The sequence below is a fragment of the Manis javanica genome, chromosome 7 (assembly GCF_040802235.1).
Source record: "Manis javanica isolate MJ-LG chromosome 7, MJ_LKY, whole genome shotgun sequence".
NCBI classification, from domain to species: Eukaryota; Metazoa; Chordata; class Mammalia; order Pholidota; family Manidae; genus Manis; species Manis javanica.
The window spans coordinates 126,241,859-126,255,238 of record NC_133162.1 but is presented as its reverse complement, the minus strand read 5'-3'; the positions used below and the strand labels follow the sequence as shown (position 1 = coordinate 126,255,238).

At 37.3% G+C, this 13,380-nt stretch overlaps 1 protein-coding gene across 5 annotated transcripts in view; it reads left to right on the top strand.

The window, feature by feature from the left end:
• The first annotated feature begins 881 nt into the window (after window positions 1-881).
• The window catches only part of WDSUB1 (WD repeat, sterile alpha motif and U-box domain containing 1), a 51,658-nt gene continuing 39,159 nt past the window's right edge, over window positions 882-13,380 (top strand). Inside the window, exons 1-4 of one of the 5 annotated variants that reach the window (XM_017657925.3) lie at window positions 882-1,010; window positions 3,208-3,628; window positions 5,250-5,434; window positions 10,350-10,442. In XM_017657925.3, the coding sequence (XP_017513414.1) occupies window positions 3,231-3,628; window positions 5,250-5,434; window positions 10,350-10,442 (676 nt within the window). In that variant the 5' untranslated portion in view covers window positions 882-1,010; window positions 3,208-3,230. Of the gene's footprint in view, window positions 1,011-1,036; window positions 1,393-3,174; window positions 3,629-5,249; window positions 5,435-10,349; window positions 10,443-13,380 lie in introns of those variants that run through there. The other 4 variants (XM_036995907.2, XM_017657926.3, XM_073241550.1 and 1 more) reach the window with 4 other exon arrangements.

Here is a 13,380-nt window from a genome sequence, read left to right as displayed (position 1 = left end):
TTGGCACGTATGGAATCAGGTGTTCAAAATCTCAATCATGCACTCCTTAGTCAAAAAATCATGAATTTTGATCTTTTCCATTTGTCTCATTACATTTACAGTGGTCTTAGTTTCATCTTTAATTTGACATCTGAGGTTATTACTTTTAAAATGTATGACTTTGGTTTCCTCAGGCTGAGTTTTTAAAAGAAAAACTCGTTAAAGAAAGCTCTAAATTTGTACGGATTAAAAATAAAGGCTCTGTATCTTTAATAAATTTTCATCTGAACGTTGTCCTGTACTGAGTCGTGCACTTAGTTAACAAGGGTTAGCATGCCTAGGAATTTCTGAACTTTCAAATCTCAAAAGGGTTTGGCAGGACCACTTTGTAGTCAATTACACATGAAACCACGGTTTATCTGTGAGCCTAGGAGACACTCAGAAAGGGTGGAGGGAATGTCCAGTGTGCGCAGGTGATACCAGGAAATCCACGCCGACCTGTCCAGTGGACAGCGGGAACCCCAGGACTGGGGCCAGAGTTAGCCATTTGCGCTGGGGAGATATGGGATATCTGAACACAAAGACCATGGCAGGACACCAAGCCGGACCGCTGAGAACACAGCCTAAACAGCAAAGACCGTGCAGGGTGGAAAAATACGGTAGAGGAAGGAAATTCAAAAGCCCTCAGATGCAGTAACCGGACAGTTGCTACAGTGGCCCCTTTAAAACAATTCAGCACTTTAGACCTTGGGACCTCAGCTTTCTCAACTGGGAAAAAATTGCCCCTAAAGATTCTTCCCAACTCTAACCCTCAGCCATAGCCTAGACCCAGGATCTCCGAGAAGCCCTTCCCAACAGCGAGCCGAAGCGCGCGCATGCGCCTCCGCGTGGGCGGCCTCGGGGGGCGGGGCCTGCTCCGGCGCTTGAGGGTTTCCGCCCAAGCCCGCCCGGCCCGCCTCACCTGTGGGTCACGTGGCCCGTGCCGCGTCCCGGGCTCCTGAGGGCGGATCCCGCGCCAGCTGCGTGTTCAGGTGGGAGCGGCGGCGCCCGAGGGCCAGTTTAGAGGCAGCGACGGCAGGTCCGGGAGAGCGGCTGGCGTCAGCCCAAGGAGCCTCCCGCCTCCGGGTGTCCGAACCTTCCGTGTCTCGGAGTCTGGTTCTCAGCGCACGACAGGGACCCGCCGGGACCTTGCGGGAACGAGGCACGGTTGTGCGGCCTCGGCTCGGGAGCCGGGCGGGGCCCAGTGGCGTCGCGTACAAGGCCAGCTGCGCCCTGGCCGCGCCCCGGTGCCCGCGCCCCCAAGGGCCCCGCCTGCTCTCCGCGCGCCGCGGAGCGGGCGCCAGACGCCGAGGCCGCGCTCCTGCCTGGGAGGCTCAGTCAGCTGAGGCCCGGCTGGCTCTCAGAGTGGGGGGTGTAAGTCGCGGGCTTTATTTGGGGGGCTTTTGGCACGTCTCGGGTTTGCTCCGGATAGATGGGGATGCGTGTGTTGACACTGGCGAGTTGGGCCGGTTCGCAGGGGATTGTTTGGTGTGACAGCTGAGGCCTGAGTGGACGCCCACACCCCGAGGCAGGTAGGGGTGGGCTTGAGAGCGCTTTTCTGAACAAAAGTGGTCAGCTGATCACGTCTCTGGTATAACAGTTGTATAGCCTGGAAATGCAAAGGGAGCCGAGAGCCACAAGGGTGAAGAAGTGAGTTTGTTTGGAAACATCTCTAGGTGCACTTGCACAACTGGGATTTGGGAGTTCTCCAAAAAGCACCGCCTGATCTTGCTTATTTTCAGTGCAATAATACAAGTGATAATATACTAGGATTTATCGTGTTTTTAAACTTTTTTTAAAAGGCTTTTTAGGAAAAAAAATTTTTTAGGCTGTAAGTGAAAATACAGGCCCGAATTTTTCAGATAAATATTGGAAAAGTCATGCATCATCTATTAGCAAAGATTTCTGTAAATTAGAACAGAGCAAGGGATTATGGCTCTTAAAATTCAAGGTTGTATCTGTCCCTTAAGGGGCCGATTATTGCCTCATTCTACACCGTTTATCCACTGTTAGATTTTTTTTTTAATATTGATAATTTATCTTAAGTTTTGTATTATGTTCATACGTAATATTTAAAGGCTAAGACCTCAGTTGGATTTGGAAAAAATATTCAACAAATATTTATTTGATCACTTTAGATGCCTGACACTTTTACATGCTATGGATACACAAATGAGCAAAATGGATGATAGCTACTCCTTTGGTTTACATTCTGGTTGGAGGGACAAATAAATAGGATGGTGGTAACTGCTATACGCAGGATTAAAACAGACGATATGTTAGCTTGAAGAGTGGCCACTTTAGATTGGAAAACTCTGTGAGGGGAGAAATTGAGATGTGAAAGAAAGGGACCCCAGAAGCACAGGGAAGAGAATTTCAGCATAAGAAAACCTCTTTATGAAGATCAGAGACTGGAACCTAATCAGGAAGGCCTGAAAGAAGTGAGGGAGAAGGAAAGTGGCCTGACTTGAGATCTGAGAAGTAGGCAGGCAAGAGCCAGATGAGGTAGGGTTTTGTGAGTCAGAGTGAGGAGTTTGGATTTTATTCTGAATTTGTAAATTTGTTCTCAAGTGCAGTCAGTGTAAGTCTATTTTTTGCCACTCTTTGGTTTCTTGGATTGGTTAAATTGGTTCTCAACCTCAGATCTGTTATATCATTTATTCTTTATCAGACAAGATGACAAAACATGACATAGTAGCTTTCAATACCACTTATATTTTGAATGAAGCCTTTTGTTAGTTTCCATCCTGCAGAAGGAGCAGCCAAGACAGTTTGTTGAAGTAGTGAAAAATCTTTGAGTTGAGATTAGCAGATCTGGAATGAGGCAGTGTTATGGAGCAATTAGTTCAGGGAAAGTCTTCAAAGGTGAAATAAATACCCAAGGTTTTGAATGTTCAAAGGTGAAATAAATACCCAAGGTTTTGAATGTTCAAGGTCAAATCAGTTTGATGTTATTCGACAAGGGTCTTTCTCAGGAGTTAATGAAACTTTATTGGTATGGCAGTGGTGACTGTGATCATCAGATGTAGTCTTAGAAATGCTTTATTTCTCTCCAAATTATCCTTATCCCAGATATAAAAACTGTTTTCATTGGGCAAATTCTTAATTTTGGCCCCTTAATTATATGGATTTCAGTTGCTTTTATTTGATTCCTAGGAAGAAGTAACCTTTGTCTACTTAAAAATGCAGGGTATTTACTTCAAATAAAGAACATGGTGAAACTAATTCATACAATAGCTGATCATGGTGATGACGTCAACTGCTGTGCCTTCTCCTCTTCCCTCTTGGCTACTTGTTCCTTGGACAAAACAATTCGCCTGTACTCCCTAAGTGATTTTACTGAACTGCCACACTCTCCACTGAAGTTTCACACCTATGCTGTCCACTGCTGCTGTTTCTCGCCTTCAGGACACATTTTGGCTTCATGTTCAACAGATGGTACCACTGTCCTATGGAATACTGAAAATGGACAGACTTTGGCAGTGATGGAACAGCCCAGTGGTAGCCCCGTGAGGGTTTGCCGGTTTTCCCCAGACTCCACTCGTTTGGTATCAGGAGCAGCTGATGGAACTGTTGTTTTGTGGAATGCACAATCATACAGGTTATACAGGTATGCATATTAATAAAGACCTGTCTGTTTTTAACCCTTTTAACATGTCTACCACCCAAAGAGCATAATATTTTTGGTGACTTTAAGAATCAGTTAATATTATTTTCCCTGTCGTGAAATTTACAACAGATGTTCAATATTCTTGTGGTAAATTTGCTTGACTCTGAAGAGTTTGACATTTCCGATCGTTCTTTTGTAAAATCAGGGTTAAACTTGCTAGAGTTCTATGGATTTTTTCCTGTCAGAATTAGGCAAAGAAAACAGTTTTTGAATAAGTTTTGGTGATTTTATGCTTTATTTTTGTCACTTGTGGCTCAAAGTGTTCTCAATAATGAGGTAATAGTAGGTAAGTCTCACCTAAAAGACACAGCTGTTTCCTGACTAGGATTCTTGTTGGGTGAATGACAGCCTCCAGAAGAAAGAACCTTGGAGGGGGATTAGTGTGGTGGTGTGTTATTTCTTAAAACAAAAAACAAACCTCAAAAACTCCTTTTGGATAAAAATACAGTTAATTTACACTGGTGATGTTCCGTTGCAACTTACCAATATTAAAACCATATACTTTATGTATTTACATTGTGGTGAAATATATGTAACAAAATTTACCATTATAACCATTTTAAGTGTAAAGTTCAGTGACATTAAGTATATTAAAAACCATAAATTTTTCAATGTCACCAAATAAAAAAAGCCTAATGTACCTTACCTTTTCCCTCCCCCTAACAAAATTCAGAACACAGGTGTCCGCTGGTAAACAACTGTTGTTCATTTAGATTTAGGTCTTTGAGTTAAAAAGGTGGTATGTTTTAGGTGGTGTTAATAAAGAAATTAAGAGAAGGCACATAAAGAATGAATTATCTTTGTTTTTTATATGAATGAAATACAGCTGTCAGAAAAGGAATATTCTTTCTCAATCAGGTGATAAATTCTCTTTAGCATTACTTCTATACTGTATGTAATTAATCATGTAAAATGATGCCCTGCAGTGGATAAAAGCACTGGATGGGATAGTATTAATTGTTGGGTTTTTACCACTTTATTTTTCCTATAAGAAAATAATTACTAGTATTGACAGCACAGTGCTTCCTTATCTTCCCAAGATTTTAACTTGTTCATGGCATTTTCTTTTCATAATGAATTTATATTTAAAGATAAGATGAACGGCTTTATTGGGACTTTTAGGTGACTTTAAAATAAAAGTTGAAAGGACTTATGACCTCAGTAACATGTTTTTCAAATAAAAATAGTTGCTTTTTTGTTAAGTATGTATCTATTCTTGATATTGTTGGTTGTCATTGCTATTATCGTTAACTTTTGTAGATTTGAATGTGTTCACACTGATTTGTCATATGGAAAAATGTTAAGATATATGGACTTTGGTTTGGATCCCTACAGTTTAGTCTTGAACACATTATTTAAGATAATGTTTAAATCCTCTTATTTTTAGGAAGCTTATGTCACTTTATAGCATATAAATGGTATTTTATTTCTGTAGGCATCTATTGTCCTTTCTAGTTTTTTGATAGCCATCTATCCTTTTTTACTGTATCAAGCTGCTGTTAGAGATTATAAGTAAAAGATGCTCTGAAATGCAAACCCCCTTTTTTTGCTTTTATTTCAGATGTGGTAGTGTTAAGGATGGCTCCTTGGTAGCTTGTGCGTTTTCTCCTAATGGAAACCTCTTTGTCACTGGGTCCTCATGTGGAGATTTAACAGTATGGGATGATAAAATGAGGTGTCTGCATAGTGAAAAAGCACATGATCTTGGAATTACCTGCTGCGATTTTTCTTCACAGCCAGTGTCTGGTTAGTTATTTTACTCTTTTAAGCTTCAGTAATTCCCACTTGTAATTTGTGTATGACTTTCACTCATTTTGTATGTCTTTCATTCATTTTCATTTCATCATCAGTAAAACAAGCTCTTTTATTAATTCATTTTCATTTCATCATTAGTAAAACAAGCTCTTTTATTCATTCCTTTGAAGGAGTCATCCTTTATCCTTTATGAACAAAATGAGTTCACAAAAAATACATGAGAAATCATGTTCTTTAGTATATATAGGAGATGACTCAACTCAGTACAGTAGATATGGATTCCTTGAATATGGTAATTTATTTATATTTTCTTGCAATACAGTTGATATATTATGTTGGTTTCAGATATACAACACAATGACTTGATAATTGTATACATTACTAGATACCGCAAGTGTAGTTATCCCATTATCATACCAAGATATTACAATATTATTGGTTAAATTCTCTATGTTATACTTCTATTCCTATATCTGACTTACTTTACAGTAGTTTGCAGTTTGTACCTCTTCATCCCCTTCACCTATTTCACCCATCCTCCACTCTCTTCCCTATGGTAGCAGTCTGTTGTCTATATTTGTGGGTCTATTTCTTTTTAGTTTGTTTTTTAGATTCCACATATAAGTGACATCACACAGTATTTGCCTTTCTCTGCCTGGCTTACTCATTTAGCGTGATCTCTATTTAGGTCCATCCATGTTGTCACAAATGGCAAAAAATCGTCCTTTTTAATGACTGAGTAGTATTCCATCATGTGTCTATACCACATCTTACCTGTTCATCTGTTGATGGGACTTGGGTTGCTTCCATATTGTTGCTATTGTAAATAATGCTACAGTGAACATAGGTGTGTTGAATGGTAATTTAGAAGACTTAACCCTGTTGGTTCCACTATGATTTTTAAAGTTTAGTATATTGATATTCAAATATAAATATGAAATGAAAAAATTGGAAACAGAACCGACAGTTTTCATTTACTAATTTAATCTTCCAAAAGCTAAATTTATACAAGAAGTTGTTTGACAACACAATTAATTTTTACAAAAAGGAGAAACAAAAACTCCTGAATATAGACTCTTGGCTTTAAATAGATACAGTGAATTGGGAGGTTTTCTTTTTTTATTTTCATCTTTTATTTTAGGTTGGAAGTTCTGCTTTTGCCCCCTTCAGTCTTGTTGCCAGACTATTGCTGTCCAATAGCAATATAATGTGAGTTACATATATAACTTTTAAATTTTCTAGAAGTAGGTAAAATTAATTATATATCTTTACCCAGTATTTCTAAAGTATTATTTCAGTACTTCATAATAAAAATTATTAAGTAATTTTACGATTTTTTGGCACTAAGTGTTTGAAATCTGGCGTGCATATTACATAAAATCTCAGTTTGTGCTAGCTACATTGCACATGTTCAATAGTCACATGTGGCTAGTGGTTACCATATTGCACAGCTTCAGGCCGCACAGTAGGCAGGATGGTTTCAGACCCATCAATGACTTATTAAAAGAAGGTTAAGATAAGATAAAATACCAAAAATCTGAAACACAAAGCCTGTAAGTACTTCACATGTTTTGTTTCCCTGTCTCATCTTAAGTCTCAGTTGGCCTCATGCATTCTCTTGCCTCACTGGCCTCCTTTCATTCCTTGAATGTTCCTAAGATTTTTCCAAGGCTTTTTCATTCGGACCCTTCACCTGGTTAACTTTCAGTCGTCCTTTAGATTTCAGATGAAAATAAACATGAAGTGAGCTTCCCCTGCTCTTACCCCTTGCACTTAATTTAAAGCATTTTGCCATTATATAGTCTTTTACACACTTTTTATTTTATAGTACTTAAAGAAGTATCATAATTTTTAATTATAAATTTACTTATGTGGATTATGTTTAATAGTGGTTAACCCAGGCAGGGCCTGGGTTGGTTTGTTTATAGTGCCTGGTACATAGTAGGCCTTGACATGTAGATTGATGACTAAAATTCCTTATAGTGATTTGCTGAACGTTTTCATTTTTGTTTTTTAACCTTTTAACATCATGTAGCAAATGAAGATTTCCTTTTCATGAACCCATTCTTATATTAAACCCCATACCTAATTTAATTATGATAATTGGTTCTTCTAATATATTGTGCTGTTTTATTCTAAGAAAACCAGCTTGCAACAGACCAGAACCGTTTCTTCCACTTCTGTGATACATTCCCCAAGTCTTATAGGCACCCAGTGAATCTGATAAATTATATAAAATGTAGGGAGATTTTAGTTTATTTTTTAATTGTAAATTATGTGAAAATAGATTTCAATTAGAATACCATTCTTTTGTTACTAGTTGAGTAAAACTAAGGGCATCCTTGTCCTGTCTTTAGAGGGATCTTCAACTGGTGGGGCCTGGAAGGTTTCACTATATTGGCAGAGAATTCTAGGTGAGATTCTAAAATAATATGATACCCACACCCCTATCCTACCCTTATTTGTTTTTTGAATTGAAGTGTAATTGACATGTCTTACTAGTTTCTTGTGTACAACACAGTGATTCCACATGCATATATATGTTGTGACTTGATTACCACAATAAGCCTAGTTGCCATCTGTCACCTTACAAGTTGACACAGTATTATTGACTGTATTTCCCATGCTTTACACTATATCCCCATGACTTACGTACTTAATAACTGCAAGTTTGTACCTGTTGATCGCCTTTACCCATTTTGTACTGCCCCCGACTATTTGCCTTTGCTCTTGCAACTACCGCTCTGTTCTATCAGTGAGTCTGTTTTGTTTTGTTTTTTTAGATTCCACTTATTAGTGAAATCATACAGTATTCGTCTTTCTGTGATTTATTTAAAGCATAATACTTTCATGATCCATTCATATTGTTGCAAATGGGAAGATTTCATTCTTTTTTGTGGCTGAGTAATATATATATATATAGATAGATAGATAGATAGATAGATAGATAGATATATACCACATTTTCTTTATCCATTCATCTACGGATGAATTATCCATCCAGTTCTTTCATATCTTGGCTATTGTAAATCATGCTGCAGTGAACATGGGGGTGCAGGTATCTTTTCGAGTTAGTGTTTTCATTTTTTTGGATGGGTACCCAGAAGTGGGATTGCTGGATCACATAGTAGCTCTGTTTTTATATTTTTTAGGACCCTTCAGTACTGTTTTCCATATTGGTTGCACCAATTTACATTCCCTCCAACAGTGCATTATGGTTTTCTTTCCTCCACCCTACCCTGCCTTCAGAGTATATTTCAAAGTATATTTCTCAGTATAATTCTAATGTGTCCCTTCTTTAATTTCTTTAAACTTCTGTTGACATAGATATTAGCCTTACATGTAAATTCCCTGAAACATATTGATACATGCTTTAAAAATGATTATTATGGAAACTACCAAAAAGACAAAGTATGTAATTTTCATTTGATATTGTTTTAATTTGGTATTTGTTAATATCTGTAAGTACCTATGACATATTGACTCTGTGACATTTAGCTCAGATAAGGAGAAATAATCCTATTTGTGCTTGAGGGTAAATGATCAATTCTCTGGTTTTTGAATGATAAAGTTTGGATTAGATTATTATTACAATTTAAATATTTTTTCTAAAGAAAAGTATGTTTCTAAATATTTAGATATTGAGCCTATGCACATTTTAAACTCTGTAATTTTCCGTTTTCCTAGCTGAATTCTCATTACTTAAAGAAACCTCAGAATTAACTTCAAAAGATCTACTTAGTCAAGAATCAATGAAAAAGAAGTTTTCCTAATTGGATTTACCACTTAAATATTTTACTGTTAGCCATTTTTTAGTAAAATGTCTTGCCTTAAACAACTTCATAATTATCAGGAATTGCTTCCCATCAAGATATCTCTGGGAAAGGATGCCCTTTGGCTGAATCTGTGCTCCAAAAACAACAATGCCATTGAAATGTAGAAATTTCATGGAGTTAAAAAAAACTTTCAGTGAGAAGGAAGTTAATTTGTTGTATGTTAATAAAGTAAATGTTCTTTCAACAAGACAGAGTCCATAGAAAAAATTTACTTTACATACCCAAGTGTATGAAATAAATACCACATACTGAATATTTGTCAAACCAGAGTGCAATCTTAAGATGGATATTAAGTTTCTTACTTGTTTCTAACTGCATATGAGTGCCAAAACTTTCTTTGATGAAAGTACATTGATGATATTAGGTGGAACTCATATAAAATTGAGTTGATGATATCAATATTTACATTACTCACAAGTATTTAGAAACTTACCTAATTGTATAATGATACACTAAATTTATCCAAGTCAGCTAATGGGTTTTTTTGTGGTAGCAAATTTATTGATTACTTCCCTTAATTTGTGTAATATTTTCCATCAAATCAAATGGACTGAATTGATGTTATTTTGGATTTGTGTAATTCTCCCCTTTGTCTTAAGTCAAGTGGAAGAAAAATTCATTATCCCGTGTGAATTATAGATAAAACTTTTAAGAAATGGGTATGTCCTAAAAAAGTTAACTTGGGAATAATTAAGCATTTAACACTCATAACTACTTTTCTACCTAATTTTCCCTATCAGTGCTAGCCTCATAGCCTCTAAAATTGGGCTGACGCATGCCCTAGATTTAATGGCCCAGTATTGGCCCTTGCAGCCTTGAGTTACACCCTCAGTGGAAGGTAAATAAAAAGGTTTTCTTCGGGGCTAAAGCTATAATCCTTTAAAGTACCTCATTTAAAAGAAATTCTTTAGCCAACATTTCATTATATAGAATGAATAAATTAATATTGCTTGTGGATATGGTTTGAATGAATAGAATGAACAGATCTGAGTATAAGAAAATTGAAATATTTTTGGTTTAAATGTTTATCCATTCTTGTGTGTGTATTTTTAATAAATTTACATTTTTAGATGGAGAACAAGGCCTTCGGTTTTTTCGATTGGCATCATGTGGTCAGGATTGCCAGATCAAAATTTGGACTGTTTCTTTTACCCATATCTTAGGTATGTATTGAACTAGTAGTACTCTGACTGAAGGAACAAAACAGCAACAGACTCACAGACTCCAAGAAGGGACTAGCGTTTACCAAAGGGGAGGGGTGGGGAAGGTTGAGTGGAGAGGGAGAGGGAAGGGGTTGAGGGGCATTATGATTGGCACACATGGTGGTGGTGGGGATCATGAGGAAGACAGTGTAGCACAGAGAAGGCAAATAGTGACTCTGTGGCATCTTACTACACTGATGGGCAGTGACTGCATTGGGGTATAGGAGAGATACGATAACATGGGTGAATGTAGTAACCACATTGTTTTTGCATGTAAAACCTTCATAAGAGTGTATATCAATGATACCTTAATAAAAAAATCATTCGTGAGCCAGATAGAATTTCCATTTTAATTAATCCTTTACCTAAGGTGCTCTGGATATTTAAAAATTATTATAAAAATGTTTTAAGAACTTTTAATCAAAGTAATTACACAGACATGATTTAAAAATTGGTTGCTCACTGTTAATTGTGACCCCACCAACCACCACCACACACATTGTTGCTTCCCAGAAGTAACCACTTTGCACTTTGTGTGTTTCCAACTCTTTTGGAAGCTTTCATTTCCAGTAAGTATTGTTTATACCACCATATTTTAAGTTTATTCACTGTGGTTATTATTTTTGGGGTTTTTTTGTGTGTGTCTTTTTATTTTGTTATCATTAATGTACAATTACATGAGCAACATTATAGTTACTAGACTCCCCCCATTATTAAGTCCCCACCACATACGTGGTTACTATTTTTGGATCTTTTCACCATGCAATGTACTGTTCTGTCAGGTGACCCTTCAGTCAAGAAACTTACATTGTTCAGTTTTAGAATACAATATTCCTTTGTGTTATTTCTTTAATAATTTCTTCCCCACTTCCTCTCTTTTTATAACTCCCATTAATTAAATGTTGGATTTCCTGTCTAGATTCCCTATGTTTTTTTTTTCTTTTTTATGGAAAAATTCCTCAGGTTTATTTTTTAACTGTCTTGAATTTTTCTGTCCCATCAATTATATTTTCAATTTCTAAAAGCTTATCTCTTCCTGTTTCTTTAACACAGCATCCTCTTATTTTATGAATGCAAGATCCTCTAAACTCTCAGGATACCAATTAGAGGCTCTCTGGTTTGTTTTGATGTTCCCTTCTGTTTCTTTATCATCACGGTTTGCTCTGGGGCCCTTTTGTTTATCCGGATCTTTCTCTTGCTTAGAAATCACCTTCTTACAAATATGTCTGGTGATCCTTAGGATCCCATTTACATTTAAATATCAGACAGTCCCACATTTGGAAGTTCTGTGCACATAGCGGTTTGTTGTCTCGGGCCAGCCGCCCTTCAGAATGAGAAAGTGTGTTGTGGTCCTTAAGGGGCAGTTGGGGTTGTGAGCTCACAGCCTGTGGATGTCTCTGTCACCTTGGAGCTGCCCTGGAGCTCCCCAGGCAGTCATTATTTTCCCTGGAAATGTTTTGCTTGGAGAGAAGTATCTGGCTTTCGTGCAGCATATATGGGCAGGGTGGGGTGGCATAAATTGGTGGTGAGCATTGAGCGTTCCACAGACTTTTACTTGTCCCATTTTCAGGTCTATATTTGTGTTATTCTGTGTTTCCTTTTCTTGGCTGTTGATAGCCTAAATTTTGGGGGTTTTCTAGAGCAAATTAACTTTCTTCTTGACTGTAGCCACCTCCCTTTGGAAACTCTGGGCTGTTTCTTTAGTGCTCCATCAAGTAATTTGCTTTCTGCCTTCTCAAAATTGGTTTCAGTTTCTGGTTTGCTGGTGCCCCCACCCGCACTTCCCATTCTATTTTTTGGTGTGATTTTATATCTTTATTAATTCCTCATTATCATTTAAATGGGAATTCTGAAATTATACAATCGCTTGGCCATCTTGCTTCAGTTGCCTGAAAATATTTTTATTTTATTATTAGTAAGTTTCAGTTAAATTACACACTACATTTCATTGTTTACAATTATTGTAAAAGTTAAAGCTGGATAGTAAAGTGGTAAGGACAGATTTTAATCAGTAATATACTATTGCAGTAGGGAAAAGAATACAGCGTGAACTGAACTCAGCACAGTTTATACAGAGGTGACTGAGTGTTTTAAAGGGAAGATGAGAGAATAAAGAAGGAAGTAACTGGCTGGGAGCACTGTAGAATCAGGGAAGTGAAAGATTAAGAAAAAGCAGGCAGGTATGGAGTTGTCCATGTGCAGCCCATTTGGGTTTGCTAACAGGCACTCAGGGAGGTTAGGCCCCCCGCCGTCCCGTACAAATGGGCAGGCAGGGGACCTGTCTTCACCATGTCCGCTGGAACAAGCAGATTCTTTTGACAGCCTTGAGGTTTCTCAAGCAGTTTAAGGGGGCTTAGGGTCATCCTAGGGACGCAACTTTGAGCTCTTAGAAACTATGTTAAAGTCTTTCTTAAGAGGCCAGCATCAAGGACTAAGTTGGAAAGAGGGCTCAGAGCCTGGCTAAGAGTTTGGTTGAGGAGAGAATCTTTGTCATTATACTAGTGCATTGAGATATGCCTATTATCGGAAAACAAATACATTTCTTTTGGTGGAAGTTTAGTTAACGTATTGCCTATTAGGTTACATTCAGTAATTCTTTCTTTACTTCTCTGGTCTATCCTACCTCTCCCGTTTTCTCTGTTGAAGTAAAATTCTTATAAGAAACCATAAATACTAGCTATACATATGGGTGTTCTAAATACAATATATTACTTACTAATACTCAAAAGTAAAGCTTTTCATACATTGTTGGAAAATGTGTTTTTACATTGACTCTTAAAAAACACATAATAGTTTATGTACATATGCAGTTAAAGCCTTTTTATAAAGCATTTATTATCATTTATACCTAATTAATTACTTATTTGTACGGAATAGTAGATAGACATATGGATCTTAT